At 37.6% G+C, this 25135-nt stretch overlaps 1 protein-coding gene across 2 annotated transcripts in view; it reads right to left on the reverse strand.

Annotated features, from left to right (window-relative positions):
• The window catches only part of LOC150078566 (SAP30-binding protein), a 142407-nt gene that overhangs the window by 57912 nt on the left and 59360 nt on the right, over window positions 1-25135 (reverse strand). For both annotated transcript variants that reach the window (XM_090385462.1, XM_090385463.1), the window contains exon 9: window positions 17381-17439. In XM_090385462.1, the coding sequence (XP_090241588.1) occupies window positions 17381-17439 (59 nt within the window). The remainder of the gene's footprint in view (window positions 1-17380; window positions 17440-25135) is intronic.

The following is a 25135-nucleotide window of genomic DNA, read 5'->3' on the forward strand; positions in this document are numbered from 1 at the left end:
GCAGGGTTGTCAAGGACACTACTGACACTATGCTGCTGCAACAGGATTTGGAAAGGTTGAGCAGATGGGCTTCGAGGTGGCAAATGAAGTTTAACATTGACAAATGTAAAGTACTACATATGGGAAACAGCAACCCCAGAGCAGCGTATCAACTCTGTGGTACTACACTGACAGTGGTAGAGAATGAAAGGGACCTGGGGGTGGTGGTGCAGGCAGATATGAAGTTCTCTGAGCAGTGCAGACGAGCTGCAAGAGTAGCTCATGGTGTATTGTCAATGATATATAGGAATTTTTCTAGCAGGGATAAGGAGGTGATTATTCCCTTGTATAAGGCAATGGTCAGGCCACACCTAGAGTACTGTATACAGGCCTGGAGGCCTCATTTCAGGAAGGATGTAGAGCTGCTGGAAAGAGTACAGAGAAGGGCAACTAGATTGGTGAATGGGACAAAGGGGTTCTCTTACGAAGAAAGGCTTGAGTTTTGCAAATTACAGTGTCTGGAAACTAGGCACCAGCGGGGTGATCTGATAGAGGTGTACAAAGCCTTGAATGGTTTGAGCATGCTCAATGCTGATGGGATTCTTCCTCTAGCTCAGAAAAATCACCTGAGAGGGCATAAATTCAAATTGAGGAAAGACAGATGTAGGATAGATGTGCGGAAATTTGCCTTTAGCCAGCGGGTGGTTGGTGGGTGGAACAGACTTCCATCCCTTGTCGTGGAAGTTGATAGCCTAAATAAGTTTAAGGCTCAGCTGGACAGGTATTTCGAACGAACAGAGGGGTGAAGTGGAAGTGGTTATTTTTATTTATTTATGTTACTTTTTTTTTTTTTTTTTTTTTTTTTTTTGGCTGATGCTGCATAAGCTTGCTTTCTTGCATCAAATGCCTCTACTAATGCTAATGCTAATGCTAATGCTAAAACCCAAGTCTCTGGGAGATAGTCACCCCCCCCAATCAGCAAGAGATATTCAAATTAATGTTGTCCTACCAGAAAAAAGGACATCAAATAGAAGTTCTCTTGCAAGTATCACACTGGATGTTAGCATTAGCATTAGTAGAAGCATATGATGCAAGAAGCAAGCTTATGCAGCATCAGCCAAAAAAAAAAAAAAAAACTTGCTCCCATTTCACCTCTCCGTTCGTTCCAAGTACCTGTCCAGCTCAGCCTTAAATTTATTTAGGCTATCAACTTCCACGACAAAGGATGGAAGTCTGTTCAACCAACCACCCACTGGCTAAAGGCAAACTTCCACACATCTATCCTACATCTGTCTTTCCTCAATTTGAATTTATGCCCTCTCAAATGATTATTCTGAGCAAGAGGAAGAATTCCATCAGCACTGAGCATGCTCAAACCATTCAAGGCTTTATACACCTCAATCAGATCACCTCACAGGTGCCTAGTCTCCAGACACTGTAATTTGCAAAATTTAAGCCTTTCTTCGTAAGAGTAACTCTTTGTTCCATTCACTAATCTTGTTGCCCTTCTCTGTACTCATTCCAACAGCTCTACATCCTTCTTAAAATGAGGCCTCCAGACCTGTATACAGTACTCAAGGTGTGGCCTGACCATTGCCTTATATAAGGCGATAATCACCTCCTTATCCCTGCTAGAAAAATTCTTGTATATCATTGACAAGACACTATGAGCTACTCTTGCAGACTGTCTGCACTGCTCAGAAAACTTCATATCTGCTGCACAATTACCCCCAGGTCCTTTTCATTCTCTACCACTGTCAGTGTAGTACTACAGAGTTGATACGTCACTCTGGGGTTGCTGCTTCCCATATGTAGTACTTTACATTTGTCAATGTTAAACTTCATTTGCCACCTCTCAGGCCATCTGCTCAACTTTTCTAGATCCTGTTGCAGCAGTGTACTGTCATTAGTGTCCTTAATAACCCTGCCAACCTTCGTATCGTCTGCAAACTTGATATACTTGGCAAACTTGGCATTAAGCTTGATATACCATCATCAATATCATTTATAAATACAGAAAACAACAACAATGGACCAAATACTGAACCCTGAGGGATTCCACTAATAATATTAGTCCACGATGAGCAGTGTCCATTGATTACCATTCTCTGTCTTCTCCCACTCTACCATCTATATTTATCCATAGCAGCAATTTGCCTCCAATGCCACACTACTCGAATTTGTGCAGCAGTCTTCCATGTGCAACAGTATGAAAAGCCTTTCTAAGATCCAAGTATATATAATATCAAAGTTATTCCCTGCATCCAGTTCTTTTGTGACTGCATCATAGTATCCAATCAAATTGGTCAGGCAAGACTTTCCCCTTAACAAAACGATGCTGTGTCCAAGCTATAACTGAAGTCTTGTCTAGATGATCCTGCAGTGCTTCTTTAACCAGTGCCTCCATTAATTTTCCTGGAACAGAAGTTAAACTAACAGATCTATAATTACTTGTGTTGCCCTTTGATCCTCCTTCGTGAATTGGGGTCACATTTGCACATCTCCAGTCCATGGGTACCTCCCCTGAGTCCAAAGGAGCTCTCATAATTATGGCTAAGTGTTTGTTTACCTACTTTGCTGCCTCCTTTAATATAACTCGATAGATCCTGTCCATCCCGGATGCCTTTTTTATGTTTATCTTCAACAATTTCTCCTCCACTTTCCTCTCAGTTATTACAAAATCATCCAGTTCACTGCCAGAGTTTAACTCACCTCTGGTATTCCCCTCCCCGAATAACTCCTCATGGGTGAATGTAGATGCAAAATACTCATTTAGTTTTGTTAGCCACCTGAGCAGGATCATCAACAGTTGAACCATGAATATCCAGTGGACCAATCTGTTTCATCCCTTTCCTTCTAGAGTTTACACAGGTAAAGAACTCTTTGTTGTGTTTCTTTACACCCTTTGCCAAGGATTTCTCATAATCTGCTTTTGCCTGCCTAATCTCCTTTGTGACTTGGTTACAGACCAGCTTGTATCTATCATAGGCTTCCATGTCACCCATTAATTTATATGTATCCCATGCATTTTTCTTCTCTGCCATATGTGTCATTAGTTCATCTGACATCCATTTAGGCCTAAACTTTGAACAATATTTCATCAGTTATTGGTATGTAAAGCCTAGTAGCTTCCAAGATAAATTCTTTGAATGCTTCCCATTTTGAATTTGCTGTTGGTAACATCATCAGTTGGTCCCACCATATGGAATTTAAATACTGTCTCAGAGCACCGTAGTCACCTTTACGAAAGCATAAACCCTTTCCTTTACCCCTGATGGTAGTTACCTCTCTGAGTAAATACCACTTCAGCACATTATGATCAGTGCCACCTAGTCACTAATGTAATGTCTCCCATATGACATCAAATGGAAGTTGCTTTTGCAAGTATTACACTGGATGTAATTACTGGTCTCCCATACTAGGAGAAAAAAAGGCCTAAATTCAAATCCCATCAAAGCGTATGGGCTTTTTTCACCATGTGACTGAGTTGGTATTAGCCACATGGTGCAATGAAGTCTGAGGCTTTTGCTGCACTAGCTAAAGCTAAAAAAAAAAAAAAAATACAAAAATAATAATAATAATGATAAAATGAAACAAACCACCTATTTGACTACCTCCTCAAGTAGATACCTATCCAATCAATCCAACTGATCTTTCAACAACTTCCTGGCTAATAGAAAACGTCCTACAATCTGTCTAACCTTCTTCCCTTGTAATGTGAATTTCTAGCCATTAGTAACAGAATCATTAATAACAGTGAAAATTTCATCTTCATTCATTCATGGTACCACATGAGAGGTTACTGTATAAGCTGGAACATATGGAAATCCCAGTAAAATTCCTTGTATGGGTTGCAGGGTGGCTCCAGAGCAAGTGACAGAGGGTTATGATTAATCGTTACTCCTTGGATTGGGTCAACCTAAGAAGTGATGTCGTTCAAATGCTTTGCTAAAATATAAGTAAACAATGGAGAAATTATTTACCCATATCCAGCTAATGAGTGACTCTATCAAAATAGCTTACCAAATAGGTTTAAAATGATTTTCCCTTTACAAAACCATGCTGTGTTTTCTTCAGAATTCCATTTCTATCCAATGTTCCTGCACTGCACTCTTGATCACTGAGTCCATGATTTTCCCTACCAGTGAAATCAGACTGGCTGGTCACTAGTCATCCAGTGGCAACTGATGACAAATCAACTTGTTTGGAATTTTTAACTTTTTATAAAACCAAAAATCTGAACAATGCAGGATCTAGTGAAGAATACAATCAATAATTATGAAATTAATTATGTCTTATATATACATAAAACACATTTTGACTTTTATACAGTTAACGTTTTCTTATATAAAAGATGATAATTATATCGGAACTAGAATGTTTTTCCCTGCAGCTTAATTTTTATTGATTTTTGCTTTAACCAAAAATAAAATTACAGGTTTTTTTTTTTGTGCATTGTTATATGGTATAAATTAGCATTTTTAATATTAGGAAGCCCTATAAAAGTCAGGACAGTAAAAATTACATAACCATGGTCTTAATGGGTCCCAGAAATGTCCGTATTTTTTTTTAAATTCATTTTGTCTGAATTTTCAGGGATGAAAATTCCCAAAAATCTGGTCATCCTAGTTATTACAATAAATGTGTTTATCCCAGCCTCTTGATTTCTTAAAAATATACGGACTTAAGACAAATTAACTCGTGACATTACCCAGTTCATTTGTCACAGATCAACACTGGGTTATGTATAAGCATGAGGGTTTTCAAATGCTCAGATACAGATAATGAGATAATCTTCTGAGTATTGACAGCATCATCTAATGAAAGGTATCATGTCAGACAGAACGTACCGAAGACCCAGTTATCATCATCAAACACTATCACTGATGATAAAAATCCCCTGATACCATTTATGAAAATCAGAAATAGCAGGGGGGGGTCTAACACATTACAATAGCACACCCCGAACATTGACCATTTATGATAACCCTCTACCCCTATCTTTTAGCCAGCCTGCAATCCAGAGTAGTATCTTACCAGTGAGATCCAACTTCTTCCACTTTATACATATGGAACAGTATCAAAAGCTTTACTCAAGTCTGGATATATAATTTAAAACTGTTATCTGCATTCAACTGTTTAATGACTACATCATAGTATTATACCAGAACGATCAGACATGATCATCCCTTGATAAACTCATTCCGGGATCTATTTAAGATAACAATCTTGCTAAGATGGTCCTGAATTGTATCCTAACCGATGGTGCTAAAGTGGAATTACCCAACTCCTTTTTAGTACCATCTTTGTGGACTAGGGAGTATTAGCACTTCTCCAGTGCAAAAGGATCTTCCAGGAGTTTAAGAATGCTTTTATTAGCATTCTAATGGTTTATTATACTCACATGCAGACTTTTAAATATAACTATGCGTGCATGCGTGCGTGCGTGGATAAGTAGAATGTAGTAAAGAGAGAGGGGAAACAAGCTGATGTAACCAGAAGTTGAAACTATGGAAAAAATTTGTATATACCTGAAAAATAATAATACATTAAAAGAAGTACTTAATGTTGTAAATCTGATGATTTTAACATCTTCTTCTTCTTCAAGGATCAACTGTCAAAGTCAAAGGAAAGACAACAAGAAGAAAGGCACCTGTTTCTGATGTGAAATATACATAACATATGGTTAAAACAATGAAACCATGTAGAAAATAGAATTAAGCACGTAGGGAAGCCAGGTTAAAAGTAGCATTAAGTAGGTGAAATGCTGACGTATATTTCATGGCTGACCTGACAGAGACAGAAAAAAGGAAAAGAAACCCAAGAAAGAGGAAAATAAAATGAAACAAAAACAAGAAAGGAAGGACAAAAAAAAAAAAACTTACTACAGTACCAAGCAGGAGTTGGAGTGTGGACGGTGGGGAGAGACCCAACACGTGCTGTGGAATGGTCTAAAAGGATTACCTGACACGATCTATGGATATTTATAGTACTAAGCAACCCCAAGTGGAGACAGTAAGTCAGTCAAGATTAAGATTACTAGTTGTGCTGGGAAGATTGGAATTAAACAAATGAAGTAGTATATCCCAGGACAGAGGAGAAATGATAAACTGCCAAAGTAGTGTAACGTAGTTGCCGAACTTTGCGAAAGGTGAAAAAAGTGAATTATAGCAGAAAAATAGCATCTCGATATTGCATTGGGTAAACTAATGGCTCACGAGAAATAAAAATATAGGGTGCTAGGACAGAGAAAAGAGATCGGAAGTAGAGGAAATATAGGTGTGCTAGGGCAGTCTGGGGTTGCGACTCCCGCTCTTATAGTAGGATCCTGAACATAGATCTGGGAGTATACTTCATGTGTTTACCATGTGCCACCAGGTGGGGAGGAATGGCTGACTGCTCAAACACTGGGAAGTCAATGTTTTCACTGGAAAGTGTATGTGACTATGCCACATAGCTCACAGTATAAAAAGCCAAATGGCTTCCTACGCTGGAGCGGTGTTAATTTGAATCTTGTCATGTTAGTCAAAGTGATAAAGTAGTTTTTTTTTTTTTTTTTTTTTGATAGTTGTTGGCGCATCGGCTTCTGTGGCCAAAGTGCACCTCCCAAGGTTTTTGCAGTACTTTGATCCAAACCAGAGGCGGGATTCGAACCCGTGACCTTTGGGTTGCCAGGCAGGCACCTTACCCACCTGGCTAGCCCGGTCGGCAATAAAGTAGCAGTTATGCACAATGTAGTAAAGATATCATGGGGTTTCAAAAGGAAATGATTGTGGGAGCTCGTGCATTGGGTGCTTCAATACTGGAAATGATATATCGTGTTGCAACCTCCTCCGGCCGAAATAACTGTAAAGGATTGCGCAAGATGGATGTTCATGGTGAGCGAAGGATGCAGCATGTTATATGGGCTCAATGGTAGGTCACATGCAACAGTTGACATCACAATACAATATGGGGAATGTAAAAACAATGCACCACACACTCAGATGGAGTTCCATAGCAGATGACTCAAGAGGCACCCACTCCTCACTGCTGATCATCATCGACAGCAAATGCTGTGGTGTTAGCAACATGTTGGTTGGACACTGGAGGACTGGAAATGAGTGTGCTGGTTAGATGATTCCAAATACCTGGTGCAACACGGTGACTTCCTTGTATGGCACAAGTAACACGAGCCCATGGACACACTGTATGGTGTCCACTATCCAGGAAGGTAGCGGTGGTTGCTTAATATTGGTTGTTTTGAGCATGTTTTGGTGGCAAGAACTAAGACCCCCTGTGCATATGGACCAACGTTTCACTGGTGAGGTCTACAGGTAGTTCTGACTAGACCAGGTGCATCCTGCCATGTTGCATTTTTTCCAGACAGAAATGGGATCTTCCAAGATGCATTGTGTCCAAACTGTGCATGAGTGGTTCAAGGAACACACTGAAAATATCACCCATCTTGATTGCCCTCCTTATTCCCCTGACCTCAAACCAAATGAACACCTGTGGAATGTTTTGAAATGAGAAGTGAGGCATGCAGATATGCAACTGTCATCTATTCTGACATTGTGGAAGGCCTTGCAGGCAGCTATGCTGGCTGCAAGACCTTCAGATATCTAGTGGAGTCAATGTCTAAGCGAATAGCAGCTTTTATCTGTGCAAATGGCAGCCCAACACAGTATTAAGCAAGTGGTCACAATTCAGTGATCACTCAGTGTACATATATATGAAGTTTATAAACAGAATGAATTGCAGGAAGAATTGAATAAGAATCAATTTACATTTTTAATGAAAATACAGAATCTTCAACAGAAAAAAAAAAAAAAAAACTGCGTGTGTACCCTGTGTGCAGCAAAGATGTTTTATGTGAAAACATCCTTGTCAAAAATCAGAACCGCTTTAAAAATCAAACAAATCTAGACCCGAAGACATGAACAGAGTCACGAAGCCAATGCTCAGCCCGTTGGCGATATACAGGGTGATTCACAACCAGTGCGACAAACTTGCAGGAGGTGTAGGGGACACAAAGACAAATCGGAATCACATAGCATCGCAGGGTCCGAAATGCCTTTGTCAACATTTTAAAAAATGATCAAGTATATTGCTTGTGATATTTGCGTTATATGCATTTATCCAGAGTCTAGTCATCAATCAGTAGAGTATTAGACATCGTGCATAATGGACAGTTTACTCGAACATTGTATCATAATTAATGTCTTGCAGTTACATTTTCGAAGAGTTAATAATGGCGGATAAAAATGAAAAAGCAACAACATCTGGACGCAGTGAAGACTATAAATGTAAGAAAAAGACTGAATTTGAAAATTAAATTAGATGTTTTGAAGTGAATCGATTCCGGTCAACGACAAGCGGATGTGTGCCATAATTTAGGACTGACAAGTTTAACTGCAAGAACAATTATAAAAAATTATAAAAAAATTATAATTGATTTTAGCAGCGCAAAAGACAGCTGTTCCACTGCAAGCAACTAGGGCTAGGCCGGCTATTAGGATTGAAATGGAGAGACTTCTAAATAATTTTATTGAAGATAATATCCATGCAGAATTCAGTTAAGTTAAATATTATAAAAAAATAAAAAAAGAGGGGGAGAGAGAGAGATTAGCCTATATTATGATCTGAAGAAAACTCACCTTAAAAAAAAAAAAAAAAATGTGGAACCATTTAAAACTAGTAAGGGTTGGTTGAATAGATTGAACAGGGAGAAGCCACAAGTGCAGATCAAGAGTCGAAACTTTCAAAAAAGAACTTGTTAAAATTAATGCAGAGGGTATTATGTGTTATACTTCTCAACAAGTTTTTAACATAGATGAAGCAGGACTTTTTTGGAAACGAATGCCTAAAAGAAGTTTCATATTGAAAGAAAAAAAAACACGCCAGGTTTCAAAGCGGCGAAGGATCGGTTGACTTTATAGTTGGGTGGTAACACTGCAGAGGATTTTAAATTAAAACCCCTTTTAGTTTACCAGGAAGAGGGCCAAAGTACAACCCAAAATCGACACATTTTTCATGATTAAATTAATTAAAATCAATTTAGATCAGTTAAATGCATGATTTTAATTGGAATTTTAAGTTTAATTTTGATACATAAGTAATTACCACATAATTATATACGTATGTAATGCAGAATATTTTATATCTATAAATACTGAATACTAAATATTTTGACCAACATTTGGGCATCTTTTCACTACCATTTACTATTGATCAGGAAATATCCTGTGGCACTGACTCAACTCACAAATACCTTATGGGAATGCGGCGCTCGCTTACCATGGATTCACTTAGCACACTGTTTTTCCATAACGAATTATTAGCATTAAGCAGGGGTCACCTATATCTAAAAAAAATTAATGATCCAAAACACCCCGGTCTCAATTTTTTCATATAACTGGGATTTTTGCTTTCATAATGGTGACTATGGAGATCTGAGACAGTATTTAAATCTCTACCTCATTGTGACAAATTCATCTGTTGTCTCTACCGTTCTCCCAACTCCACTAATCACTGGGAGCTCTTTGACTTCCTCTCTTTGCAACTTGAATTTCTCCAGTCCAACTTTCCTAACTGTGAGGTAATTTTCCTTGGTGATTTTAATGTTCACAACTCCAGCTGGCTTCCAGTTTCTAGTCACACCGATCCAGCTGGTCGAGATGCTGAAGTTTTACAATTACTAATGACCTTGCACAGATTGTTCATTTACCTACAAGAATACCGGACAATCCTAATCATAGCCAACACGCTTGATCTTTTTCTCACAAACAACCCTTCTAAGTACATGGTCGAAGTGAGAGGTCCTTTAGGCACTTCAGATCACAACTTGGTGATTGCCTCTTCTCCAATGGAGCCTTTATCTCATGACTATTCCCAACCTCGTGTTGGTTGGCATTACAAGAACGCAAAATGGGATGACCTGCGAGATTTCTTTTTTCTTTTCCTTGGTCGGATTACTGTTTCAAAATTTCTGATGTCAAAGTTTGCTCAGATCATGTCAGTGAAATTATTCTTGCAGGAATGGAATCCTTTATCCCACGCTCCACTTTAAAATCTCGTCCTTTATCTAAACCTTGGTTTTCCAATAAATGTGCTAAGGCTGTTCAAGAGAAGAATGTTGCATATCGTAATTGGCTTGTTTCTAATTCTTCAGTTTCATTTTCTGCCTACACCAAAGCTCGCAACAATTGCAAGGCGGTTATTAATCAGTCCAAACTAGAGTTTCAACAGGCTATGAGTAGAAAACTTGCTTCTTGCCCTAATGGTAGCCGAGCATTCTGGTCTCTTGCCAAAGCTACTGGCTGCAACTTTTGCCCATCTCTGCTCCTGCCTCTGTCCAAGCCAGATGGTTCTGTTGTCACTTCAGCCAAGGATAAAGCTGACCTGCTAGCATCCCATTTTTATTTCAACTCATGTATTAATGATCTTGGTAAAACACCTCCCACCATTCCCAAAAAGCTCCATTCAATGCCTCCTGTGGTCTTCCGTCAAAAGAATGTCAGAAGGATTTTTATGGATCTTGATGCCAAGAAAGCTCCAGGTCCCGATGGTATTTCTCCACTTGTTCTCAAAACCTACTCCCGATGGTATTTCTCCACTTGTTCTCAAAACTTACTCCTATTCTTTGCCGCCTTTTTTTGCTTTCTTATTCCAAAGGTGTTTTTCCTTCTGCTTGGAAATTTGCTCATATCCAGCCAGTTCCTAAAAAGGGTGACAAATCCCTGCCATCCAATTATCATCCCATTGCAATTACTTCTACTCTTTCTAAAGTAATGGAGAAATCAATTAACCGCCAACTCCTAAACTACCTAGAAACCTTCCGTCTGATCAATGATCACCAGTATGGATTCCGTCGGTGTCGATCCACTGGTGATATTCTGGCTTATGTTACCCATTTATAGACTAACTAAATGGAAAGGCTTTCGATCATGTTTGGCATAAAGGTCTTCTAAACGACCTTCCATCTTATGGTTTGCCAACTGTTTTTTGTAATTGTTATCCAGTTTTCTCTCTGATCACTCACTGAGGGTGATGGTAGATGTCTCTCTCTCTTTTATAACTTCTCCACCCTAGGTTCAGTTCTTTTGCCCACTCTTTTCCTCTTGTATATTATATTAATGACCTTCTTCCATTGACTGGAAATCCTATCCATAGTTTTGCCAATGATAGCACATTGCATTATACTTTCCATTTTGAGAAACCTTGCCCTGCTCAATCAGCTTTAACTTCCCGAAAATCTGCTGCCAATTCCTTAAATGCAGATCTTCAGATAATTCTCCAGCGGGGCAAAGACAACTTAGTTGATTTCAATTCTTCTAAAACTCAGTCTTGTCTTATATCTCAAAAAAAGGATTCTTCTGCTCCTATACTTATCTTTGGTGACACTCTGATTTTTAGGCAAAATGATATATCTCTTTTGAGGATTACCCTGACTTCTAATCTCTGGCACAAGCACATTACAAATATTGCTTCCTCTAAATCTAAAAAACTTGGTTTTCGCTTTTGCGCTTGGCGTTATTTTTCTTCTAAACAGCTGCTCACTCTGTATAAATTGCAAATCTGCCCTACCATGGAATATTGTTCACATATCTAGGATGGTGCCCCCAAAAGCTCTCTCAGGTTTCTTGATTCCATTCAGAAGAGGGCAGTTAGGTTAATTAATGATTCATCTATAACAGAGTCTCTCCACTCACTGTCTCATAGACATACTGTTTCTGCTGCATGCCTCTTCTAGCGAAATTTCCATGGGCACTGTTCTTCTGAATTGGCTTCTATAATTCCCGCTCTCTTTTTAAAAACAGTCCGAACACATGCAGCCACCAGCCAACATCCATTTAGAGTCCAACTTCGAAATCACAGAACCAACTTTTCATCTTCTTTGTTTATTCATTCAACTGCCGTTTTCTGGAACCAATTTCCTTCATACGTATTTCCTGAAAATTACAGTCTACAGAAGTTCAAGTCCAATATCAACAAATATCTTCTTTCATCTTCTCAACCTCCAACCCAAGCACAGTACTAAGTTAGGTTCTAATACCTCCGTGTTTGGAGTTTCCATAAAATAAAAAAAATACGGTGGGACCAACTGATTGATGTTACCAACAGCAAATTCAAAATGGGAAGCATTCAAAGAATTAATCTTGGAAGCTAATAGACTTCATACCAACAAAGAAATATTGTACAAGATTTAGGCCTAAATGGATGTCAGATGAACTAATTATACAGGTGACAGAAGAAAAACGCATGCGATACATATTAACAGGTGACATGAAGCCTATGATAGATATAAGCTTGTCTGTAACTAAGTCACAAAGGAGGTTAGGCAGGCAAAGGCAGATTACGAGAAATCGTTGGCAAAGGATGCAAAGAAAAACTGCAAAAGACTTCTTTACCTATGTTATGTGAACTCTAGAAGGAAGAGGATCAATCAGATTGGTCCCCTTGATATTGATGGTTCAAATGTTGATGATCCTTCTGAGGTAGCTAACAAACTAAATCAATATTTTGCATCTACATTCACACATGAGGAGTTATCCAGGGAGGGAATGACAGAGGTGTGTTAAACTCTGGCAGTAAGCTATATGATCTTGTCTTGTAATAACTGAGAGTAAAGTGGAGAATAAATTGTTGAAGATACACATAAGGCACCTGAGGTGGATGGAATCTATCCACTTATATTAAAGGAAGAGCAAAGAAAGTAAAGCAAACCCATACCCATAGTTATGAGAGCTTCCTTGGAATCAGGGGAGCTGCCCATGGACTGTAGATGTGCAAATGTAACCCCAATCCACAAAGGAGAATCAAAGGGCAATACAAAGATTCTAGGCACCTGTTAGTTTAACTTCTGTTCCAGAAAAATTAATGGAGGCACTGGTTAAGAAGCATTGCAGGATCATCTAGACAAGACTTCAGTCATAGCTCGGACACAGCACGGGTTTGTTAAGTGGAAGTCTTGCCTGACCAATCTGAATGGATACTATGATGTGGTTACAAAGGAACTGGATGCACAGAATAATTTCGATATCATATATTTGGATGTTAGAAAGGCTTGGAACACATGGAAGACTGCTGCACAAATTGGAGCAGTGTGGCATTGGAGACAAATTGCTGTTATGGATAAAGGAGAAGACAGTTGAGTGGTAATCAATGGACACTGCTCTTCGTGGACTAATGCTATTAGTGGAGTCCCCAGGGTTCAGTGTTGGGTCCATTGTTGTTTATCTATATTTATTAATGATACTAATGATGGTATATCAGGCTTAATGCCCAAGTTTGCAGACAATACGAAGGTTGGCAGAGTTGTTAATGACACTATGCTGCTGCAACAGGATCTAGAAAAGTTGAGCAGGTGAGCTGAGAGGTGGCAACTGAAGTTTAACATTGAAAAATGTAAAGTACTGCACATAGGAAGCAGTAACCCGAGAGTAAGGTATCAACCGTGTGGTACTATACTGACAGTGGCATAGAATGAAAAGGACCTGGGGGTAATTGTGCAGTCAGATATGAAGTTTTCTGAGCAGTGCAGACAGTCTGCAAGAGCAGCTCGTGGTATCATGTGAATGATATTCATGTATTTATCTAACATGGAAAAGGATGCGATTATTCCCTTATATAAGGCAATGGACAAATACTACCTTGAGTATTGTATACAGGTCTGGAGGCCACATATTAGGAAGGATGTAGAGTTTCTGAAACGAGTACAGAGATGGGCAACAAGATTAGTGAATGGAACAAAGAGTTGCTCTTAGGAAGAAAAGTTTAAGGTTTGCAAATTACAGTGTCTGGGAGACTAGGCACCTGCGAGGTGATCTGATTGTGTATAAGGCATTAAATGGTTTGAGAATGCTCAATGCCATTCAATTCCTCTTGCCAAAATTAATCACTTGAGAGGACATAAATTCAAATTGAGGAAAGACAGTTGCAGGATAGATGTGCTGAAGTTTGCCTTTAGTCAGTTTGCCTTTAGCCAGTTGATTGCTGGGACAAGCTTCCATCTGTCGTAGAAGTTGATAGCTTAAATAGATGCAAGGCAGAACTAGACATACATTTGGAAGGAGTGGATGGGTGAAATGAGAAGCGTGCTTTTTTCCTTCTGGCTGATTCTATATAAGCTTGCTTTCTTGCATCATGTGCCTTTAATGCTAATTCTACCATATATGACACTCATCACTGCTTAATGATCTCAGAATACAGTTTATGCTTGAGTAGTGACATTCTTCAGTCAAAAAGAGCATGTATGGAACCACTCTGAACTTGCACATTTGCTTTCTGATGTGTAACAGTGAATCCAGGATTCATCACTGGTCACAGTGTTCCGGTAAAGCAGCGATTTCCAAAGTGGGAGGTGCAGACTAGTGCAAAGGGAGGCGCGAAAAGTTTAACAGAAATGTAATTTTCATAACATAACATATATAAATAAAAAAATATATACATATAAATAAATTTTCATAACATAACATAACATTAAATTTTATAATCTAATTTTTAAAGAATTTACCGCCACCTATCTCACTCTAACTTCGATATAAACATGAAATAAACATTTGGAAAAAAATATATTATATTTTGCTGAAATGGATTGATGAATTATAATTGATATGATGTAATGTAATATATATAATTTAGTGCGTACTATGCATGACGTATATAGGTAGATTGCGTAGTATAGCATCAGCTGCATGGTTGAAAATATGGTTTCAGCGGTGTGCGATTGTGTTTTTTATTGTTTTTGGCGTGATTAGTTACTGATAATAATCATTAGTAATTTAGAAGTTATAGTTCTAAATTACTAACGTAATTCTGTAGTTCTAAATTACGTTAGTAATTTAGAACTACAGATGCTTATTATTTAATGTAGTATTAATAATTATTATATTAACATATTAAAAATAAAGAATTGCACAATTATAGATGCTTTACTTCAAGGGGAGGCACCAGGAAAATTTTACAGGTCAAGAGAGGCGTGGGCTCAGAAAGTTTGAGAACCGCTGCAGTAAGGCAACCCTTTGCACTCATACATTCTAAGCAGCATAGAACATACATAAATCGTCGTTCCTACAGTTCTTGTGTTAAGCTCTAAGGAACCTATAAAGTACATACTTTTTGAAAGTACAACATCTCTCTCTAACTCACTCGGTATTTACTGAACCAAAACTAGTCTTGAATGCTGTAATGAATCTTTAAATAGTAATACAACTGTTTCCTTATATGTTCTCCCACTGCTGCCGTGACTTCTAGTGCTTGTTACATGGGTAACAAGTCATGACACAATATGCTTGTCCTAGTCAAGGAGAATCCTCAACACTTTCAATACCATTTTTAAACTTATTCACCCACTTGTAGACTTGTTGGTGACTTGTGCACAATTAAACATATTGAGCCAATATTCTATGATAAATCTCGGGACATTTTAATCCTTCTGCATTCAAAAATTGGATTACAGATCAAATATACTTGGCACATGAATAGAGGAGCATATCAATAATACGACAGACGATTATCATCAGTTTTCGCATAATATGCAAAAACTGAGGATAAGCATTTTATGCTAGCTTTCATTTGAATGACATTTGTGCCACAACCTGACCTGTGTCTTTTTACTTTTTAGGGGAAGAACCAATTTTACTACTATTTTTATTCAATACTGATCATTCTTTGAAACAATAAAAATGAAAACTGAACTTGCTAAGGACCAAGCATCAGCATGGCTAATAATAATAAATAGTCCTTTTGAAAGTGTGCAGTACATAAAGGAGTGATAAGGTGAGAACCAACTTGATAATGGCATAGCTAACCCAATCGCAATGCTCATTCTTTAAAACTTGTAACATGTTTTAAAGTTATTTAAAAATTTACTATTAAAATATTTTGAATAAAAAGAGGCCTACAAATGCATTTCGAAGTAGGCTTCATGAGTTTCTGAGCTAGCTATATCTACATGAAGAGAATTTACAAAAAAATCCATTGTTTATACAGGATATATGTAAAATATGACTTAATGACTTCAAAGTGTTTACATTTCATAACTGCCACCAAAAAATTAACCATTACCATTTAATGATATGCAAAAGTTATTACTGAACAGTTATTAATTTTGTGTTATTATAGTATTTAATAAAAATAGAAGGTTATACAGTAGACTGTCGAAATAAAGATACCCCAAATAACAGTGTATTTAAGCTAATGGCACATTGAGATCGGATGTTTCATACAGTACTGATGCCTTGCAGTGCCGAAAAAAGAAAATGGCAAGTCACATGATTACTATGTTTGTTTACGTTCACCAATTTGAAAGTGAATTCTGTACTGATATCATGGATTATATCACAGTTTTATATTTATTTTAAATTAACCCCCCCCCCCCATGGTTCCTAAAGTTAATAAACCTCATACAAAGAAGAAAAGGAGAACAACATTAAAGCTTAGTGACAAACTTGATATAATCCAAACTATTGCATTAGGGTGACCTGGAAAGTTAATTCACATACCCATGTGTATTGTGTCTGTAAATTGTGTGTGTTCTCTGGTTGATTTGCCTGTTTTTCTGGATAAAAACTCCAGTTTCTGGGGGAAAAATTTTGCTATCTACACCTGAGACTGACTAACTAAGCCACGGAATGAAAAAAGCGAATGAAAGTTCCTTACGTCATCAACAGGATTCAAACTCAGGCCTTTTCCACCCAGTGTAGAGAGGATGGTGACGATATCACTGTGCTACCAGTGTAGACTAAACTTGATATAATAAAGAAAATAGAATGGAGCATATGCAGAAGTGTACTAATGGCAGAATATTTGAAATATTGGATCATCAACATGCTTATGTTTTTTATGTGCAGTTAATAAAATTGCATTCTTAATCTCTCTATTTCTCATTTAGTCTCATTATTTCTGCATTAAATATATTAAAAATAAAACTTTCTAGATTATGGAAAAATTGAAATAACAGCACATTGAATCCCTGAAGGTGCATTATTCTGAAAGTCTACTGTATTTAAGAGTTATACTGAAATTTTTGAAACAATTTAAATATTTCTTTATACACAAAGTCACTGCATTCCCCTGTAAATACATATAAATAAGAAAAAAAGTGAGGGGGAATGGAAACTGCTTTCATTAAAAGTCATCATCAGTGAGGGGTACCTTTACCTAGACAGCGAGAGTTTCAAACACAAGTAGGTACTAGAATTAAAGTAGGCCAACTTTAATTCTAGTACCTGTTACATCACAAGAAAAGTTTATCATATACTGTCAAGAATCCAGAGATGGGAAGTCAATTAGGATAATCTCTGTTATGATCAGATGACAGCTGTGCTTATCTGTGATTATCAGATTATAATATCAGACTATTACAAGACCATAGCTGTGCTCTGACTACATATTAAAAAAAAAACTGTTGCAGTACCTTTGTCCTCTCTTTCTTTTCCTTTTCTCTTTTGTCCATTTCTTCTTTTTGTCTCTTTGCTAAGCAAAAGACAATTAAGAATTAAATTTCTTTATTAACTGAAAATTCACATTTTAAATCTTGTTCTAAAAAATAATTACTGCAAAAATAATCCATGTTCTTTTGAATTTCAACTAGTTAAGTAGTTTCATTGTGATTTGCTTTGGCAAACCTTTCAAAAACAGATTGGTCCACTTGATATTGATGATTCAATTGTTGATGATCCTGTTCAGGTAGCTGACAAACTCAATGAGTATTTTGCATCTACATTCAAACATGAAAAGTTATTAAGGAAGCAAAATGCCAGAAGTTTATCAAACTGTAAAAGGGAACTAAGGGATTTTGTAATAACTGATAGCAAAGTGGAGGAGAAATTGTTGAGGTTAAACATAAAGGCAGCTGAAGTGGATGGGATCTATCCAGTTATATTAAAGGAAGCAGCAAAGGAAGTAAGCAATCTCTTAGCCATTATTATGAGAACATCCTTGGATGTCCCCCACAGACTGGAGATGTGCAAATGTATCCCCAATTAATATAACTGAATAGATCCCATCCATCTCGGCTGCCTTTATGTTTAACCTCAACAATTTCTCCTCCACTTTGCTATCGGCATGTTCGGCAGACAACTAGAGGGAGTAATACTCTTGATCTGATTATCAGTAGTGATTCTTCATGCATCAAGAATCTGCAGATAAAGGAACCACTAGGTGACAGTGATCAGTGTACTGATGTGGGATTTACTTAAAGATGTAACTACCATCAACGGTAAAGGGAATAGTTTTTATTTTTGCAAAGGTGACTACAGTGGTCTCAGACAGTTTTTAAATTCTATATAGTGGGATCAACTGATGATGTTTAAAACAAAAAATTCTAAATGGGGTTTTTTCATATCAACTAAGAAATATGGTACAAGATTTAGACCGAAATGGAGGTCAAATGAACTAATGAGGCTCATGGCAAAGAACAAAAATGTGTGGGATGCATATAAATTATCAGGTGACACAGAAGCCTATGGCAGATATAAGCTAGTTGGCAATCAAGTAACAAAGGAGGTTAGGCAAGTGAAGGCTGATTATGAGAAATCCCTCGCAAAGGATGCAAAGAAAAACAACAAAGACTTTTTTACTTATGTAAACTCTAGAAGGGATGAATCAGATTGGTCAACTTGATGTTCGTGGTTCGACTGTTGATGATCCTGCTCAGATAGCTGAAAAACTGAATGAGTATTCTGCATCTATATTCACACGAGGAATACTGTAAAGAAGAGGAGGGCAGAGGTTTACTAAACTCTAACAGGGAGCTAAATGATTTTGTAATAATGGAGAGCAAAGTGGAGGAGAAACTGTTGAAGTTAAAGATAAAAAAGACACTGGGGTGATAGAATATATCCAGTTATATTGAAGGAAACAGTGCGGGATGTTGCATCCTTGGCAAAAGATGCAAAGAAAAACAACAAAAACTTCATTACTTATGTAAACTCTAGAACAGGCCCGGGCAGCATGCGGTCCGCCGCATATTTTTGTGCGGCCCGCGAGCTTTAATTGTATTTTCGAAAAAAGTTTACTTATTTTATGCCTTTTGCGATGCCTTTTTGAAAAATAAATTTGTATATGTAATACATCATAGAATTTGTCGACTTGTAAATTGTTTTATCATCTCTGTATTGTTCAAATTGAGATAGAATTTGAAATTGTGCGCAAGCCAACATGCGCTTTTATAACGGCATAATTTGCGATTATAAACTAACCGTGCGAAACTACGGTAACAGACAACTGGTGATGATGACAACAGCTTTGCTGCAGTGGCAGAGTAATAGGACAGGACTGCTGACCGGCCGCAGTTCCAATCTGTTTTCTCTGACGGTCATCCCACAGTTAGTTTTTTTTCGTTATCTTCGGTTATCATCTTGGTGCCAGTAGCGATAAAAATAATATTTACGCCCTTTTAAAAATGAATAAAAAACGAAAAATTCAACAAGAGCATCGTGTCTTCAATGAAGAGTGGAACACAAAATATTTTTTTGCTAACAAAAATAACGAGACTGTCTTCATCTGCTGGGAGTGTCTCAGTGTTGAAAGAGTACAATATTAAAAGACACTTCACTACTAAACATTCCGAATATGGTGCCAATTTAACTCCGGAAGCGAGAAAGAAAGAATACTGTGCAGTTATTAATTTTCATACTTGGATGTACCTCTAATTTTGAAATTATTGAAGAGCTTCTTTCAATGGAATCTCTTAAAGATCAAACAATGGGAGCTGATATATTTGAAAAATGCTTAACAAGATATAATTTACAATGGAACAAAATGGTAAGTGTAACAACTGACGGAGCACCAAGTTTAACAGGTAAAAATGTTGGAGCGTTAAAGAAAATTCAGGATAAAATTTGTGAAAATTATCCTGATTATAATTTAATTACAATTCATTGTATTATACATCAACAAGTATTATGTAAAAATGTGTTAAAAGTTGAACATGTCACATCTTGTATTATTAATTAGTAAATTTAATACGATCGAGGGGGGCCTGAAACACAGACAATTCGTTAATTTTCTTCAAGGTATTGAATCTGAGTACACAGATATTCCTTATCATAGCCAAATTCGATGGCTTAGCTTAGGAAAAGTTCTTTGGCGAGTATGGGATCTTAAAGATGACATCGTTCTATTTTTAAAACTGAAAAATATTATGGACTTTCCCGAATTAACTGATAACTGGATTTGTGATTTTGCATTTACCCTGGACATCGTGACACACTTAAATTCTTTCAACACCGTGTTACAAAGAAAAAATGTATACGCCCATGATATGGTAAAAAGTTTGAATGGATTTCAATTAAAACTCCAGTTGTTCTTTCGACATTTATTGATTAACAAGGTAGACCACTTTCCAACCATGAAGTTGTTGAAGATTCCAGAAAATAAATTTGAAAATTATTGTGAAATTATCAACACTTTGAATGACGACTTTTCACAAAGATTTGGCGACTTCTGAAAAATTGAGACAAGTTTGGAAATAGTGCGCAACCCATTTTCAATAGAAATTGATAGTGCACCGAGTGAACTACAGCTTCAGATTATAGATCTGCAGTGTGATACCGATTTAAGGGAATTTCACCGTCGTGAGGAAATCTGTAAATTTTGCAATACTCTTAATTCAGACAAATTCGACAAACTTAAAGATTTTTCCCGAAAAATGTCGGTTATTTTTGGATCAATATGTGAACAAACATTTTCCATCATGAATCTAAATAAAAATTATTTACGATCAAGCATCACCGATGAACATTTACAAGCAGTTTTAAGAATCTCAACTACAAAATTAACACCCGAAATTAAAAAAATGTTAAAAGATGTAAAACAGTTCCATTCATCTCATTAAATTCTTGGTTGCTAGAGAATAATTTTTTATGTTTCTTCTTCATGATAACAAATAACATATATCTAAAAATAGTATTTTACGTGAGGCTGGCCTTCTTTTTGAATTCCTATTGTGGCCCTTCAGCCCAAAAGTTTGCCCAGGTCTGCTCTACAAGGAAGTGGATGAATCAGATCGGTCCACTTAACATAGATGGTTCGACTATTGATGTTCATGCTCAAGTAGCTGATAAACTGAATGAGTATTTTGCTTCTACATTCACACATAAGGAGTTATTCAATGAGGAGAATGACAGAAGTTTATCAAACTCTAACAGGGAGCTAAGTGATTTTGTAATAACCGAGAGCAAAGTGAAGGAGAAATTGTTGAAGTTAAACATAATAAAAGGCACCTGGGGTGGATGGAATCTATCCAGTTATACTGAAGGAGACAGCGAGGGAAGTTAGCAAAACCTTAACCATAACTATGAGCATCCTTAGATTCAGGGGAGGTCCCCATGGACTGCAGATATGCCAAATTCACAAAAGGGGCTCAAAGGGTGAAACAAATAATTATAGATCCGTTAGTTTAACTTCTGTTCTGGAGAAAATAATGGGATTACTGGTTACAGAATCATCCAAAGAAGACTGCAGTTATAGATCAGACACAGCATGAGTTTATTAAGAAGAAATCTCATCTGACCAATTTGATTGGATACTATGATGTGTCACAAAGGATGTGGATGCCAAAAATAATTTCAATATCATATACTTGGATTTCAGGAAAGCTTTTGCACATGGAAGACTGCTTTACGAATTGGAGCAGTATGGCATTAAGGGAAGTTGCTGCAATGGAAAAAGGGATGGTTAAGTGGGAGACAGCAGAGAATGGTAATAAATGGACACTACTCTATGTGGACTAATGTTATTGTGTGGAGTCCCCAGGGTTCGGTGCTGGGCCATTGTTGTTTGATGTATTTATCAATGATATCGATGAAGGTATATCAGGCTTAATGTCCAAGTATGCATCTGACACAAAGATTGGCAGGGTTGTTAATGACAGTATGCTACTGCAAGAAAGGTTAGACAGATGGACTGAGAAGTGACAACAGAAGTTTAACACTGACAAATGCAAAGTACTGCATATGGGTAGCAGTAACCCAAGAGAAACATACAAACTGGATGGTACTACACTTGGGGAGGTGGAGAATGAAAAAGACCTGGGGTTAATTGTGCAGTCAGATATGAAGTTCTCTGAGCAGTGCAGATTGGCTGCCAGAGCAGGTCACGGAGTTTTGTCAATGATATATACGAATTTCGCTAGTAGAGACAAGGAGGTGATTATCCCTTTCTATACGGCAATGGTCAGGCCACGCCTTGAGTACTGTCTACAGGTCTGGAGGTTTCATTTTAGGAAGGATGTAGAGTTGCTAGAATGAGTACAGAGAAGGGCAACAAGATTGGTGAGAGGGACAAAGGGGTGCTCTCCAAGAGAGGCTCAAGAGAGGCTTAAGTTCTGCAAGTTTCAGCATCTGGAGACTAGGCACTTGCGAGGTGATATGATTGAGGTGTATAAGGCCTTGAATGGTTTAAGCAGGCTAGATGCTGATGGGATACTTCTGCTTGCTCAGATTAAGAACCTGAAGGTGCATAGATTCAAATTGAGGAAAGATAGTTATAGAATAGATGTGTGGAAGTTTGCTTTAGCCAGCGAGTAGTTGATTGCTCGAACAGACTTCCATCTGTTGTTGTGGAAGTTTATAGCTTAAATAAATTTAAGGCTGAATTAGACAAACATTTGGAGCTGGGTGTAATGGGAATGTGGACATGTGTATATGTAAGGGCGGCACCTAGAATGTTTGTTCAACTCGTATCTCTGTGAAGAACAGTATCACTACAATTGGTGATAGTGTGTGTGACGTCGGTTTGTGTGTATTATGTGTGTGTTCTGTTCTGGCCGCTTGGCTACCCAGAAGCATCAGTCACCTGGACAAATGATTCTGGGTACTCGTCCACACCACAGGGAGGTGGGCCCAATAAAACACGTCCCGTCTCTAAAGAGACTCTGACTCACCTGGTGTTGTCAGCAGGTGGGCCAGGAACCTCTGGGGGCCCATTCCAGAGGCAAGAAAGAAGAAAGGGAAAAAAAAAAAAAAACCTACCCGTGGTGCAGGTTATAAAAAAAAATAATAATAATAATAAAAAAGCTAGTGGTGCGTGCAGGTAATATATTATAATAAAGGTAATACATTGTAATATATTATAATAATAAAGTGATATATTTATGAGAAATAAAAATAAAATAAAAATTGATAGTGTGGCAAATTGGGCAAAAAAAATGATAATAATAATATTAATAATAAAATAAAAATAATAAATAAAAATAAAAATAATAAAAATAAAAATAATAAAAATTAAAATAAATAAAATATATAGAGAAAAATAAATAAATAAAATAAAAAAAATAAATAAAAAAAAACTGATAATAATAAACAAAAATAAATAAAAATTTGAATTTAGCCTTCCCCTTCACAAGTGTGAAATCTAGGCTGTAGAACTGTTTGTCTGGTTTTGGTTGGCATTGGCATACATGGTCTTTCGCCTGGTAAAATTGCCAGATGCAAAGGCCTGCAGGGAGGAAAGATTGTCTGGAGTCTGGATTAGTTGATCCACATTGGTTGGGGAGAAGTTCAGAATGTCTCTCCGAAGTTGATCTCTGAGATCCTCATACAAGTCACAGTCAAAAAGAAGGTGGTACCAGTTTTCTTTACCTCCACAAAAGCATAGGTCGGTAGCGAGAAGCCCCAGTTGGTACAGCTTTTCATTCGGGGAGCCGTGGCTGGTCACCAAGAAGGACGTCTCAAGGCTGAGAGAGAACCAGGATCTTGCAGTTTTGGTCATCGCAAACTTTACCTCAGGGAGGAATCTTTTGGTTACTGTGCCTTGTGGCGACGTATTCCTCCTGGTTTGCCAGATTCACCAGTTGGCTGTAACATCTTGTTATTTCCCACTTATCATCTGCAGTGAGATTAAGCTCAATACCCAGAAGACAGGTTGGTATTTTCTTTCTGATTCTGAAGCAGAGCCCACGGAAGATCATAAACAAATCAATGGGAATGGTTTTTTTTTTGGCTGATGATATATAAGCTTGCTTTCTTGCATAATATTCCTCAACTAATGCTAATACTAAAAAATTAACAGTAGCCGCAGACAGAAGCGAAAGAGCGAAAATGATTGTTGCACCACTTCTACTGTAACGAGTAGCAGCCTAGTGAGCAAGCTGCTGGGGATTTCAAGAGCTGCTGGGAGTCATCATGGAACAAGTAAATACATGGGCTGTGCAGGTGCACGTATACTTGCATCTACACCAATGCTAGAAGTATAGTAAATAAATTTGATGAATTTGAAGTGCTGATCAAGACATCCAAGGCAGATATTCTTGGGATATCAGGGACATGGTGTCACACAGATATAAGCAGTGCAGAATTGGAATTTGGGGAGTACAATGTGTACAGAAAGGATAGACAGGGTAGGAGGGGAGGGAGGAGGAGTTATGCTGTTAGTTAAGAAACACAAAATCTAAGGAATTGCATCCAGTTGACATGGATGGACAGTGTAATGTTGAGTCTGTCTGATGTGACAAACACTGGGAAAGGGAAAATGAGAGTAGGAGTGTGTTATAGGCCTAATGACTCTGATGAGTACAACGAACAGTTGTGCAGAGAAATAGAGTGGGCCAGTAAATCAGAATGTCTTGTAATGGGGGATTTTAACTTTCCAAATATTGACTGGAACTTGTGGGTTGGTCACTCACACAGTAGCAAGACTTTTGTGGATTTATTGGAGGGTTGCTTTCTACAGCAACATGTTCGAGGGGCAACCAGAGGGAGTAATACTCTTGATCTGATTATCAGCGGCGATTAGCATTAGCATTAGTAGAGGCATATGATGCAAGAAAGCAAGCTTATTCAGCATCAGCCAAAAAAAAAAAAAAAACAAAAAAAAAACTGTCCAGTTGAGCTTTAAATTTGTTTAGGCTATCAACTTCAACAACAAGTGATGGAAGTCGGTTCCACCAACCAACCACCCGCTGGCCAAAGGCAAATTTCCGCACATCTATCCGACATCCGTCCTTCCTCAATTTGAATTTATGCCTTCTGAGGTGATTATTCTGAGCAAGATGAAGAATCCCAATGCATGAATAATCCCATTGGATTATTCATGCATTAAGAATTTGCAGATAAAGGAACCACTAGGTGACAGAGATCACAGCGTATCGATGTGGGATTTACTTAAAGATGTAACTACCATCAAGGGTAAAGGGAATGGTTTTTGTTTTCGTAAAAGTGACTACGGT

The sequence above is a fragment of the Mastigoproctus giganteus genome, chromosome 11, assembly GCF_048544385.1.
Source record: "Mastigoproctus giganteus isolate SK-2022 chromosome 11, ASM4854438v1, whole genome shotgun sequence".
Classification (NCBI taxonomy): domain Eukaryota; kingdom Metazoa; phylum Arthropoda; class Arachnida; order Uropygi; family Thelyphonidae; genus Mastigoproctus; species Mastigoproctus giganteus.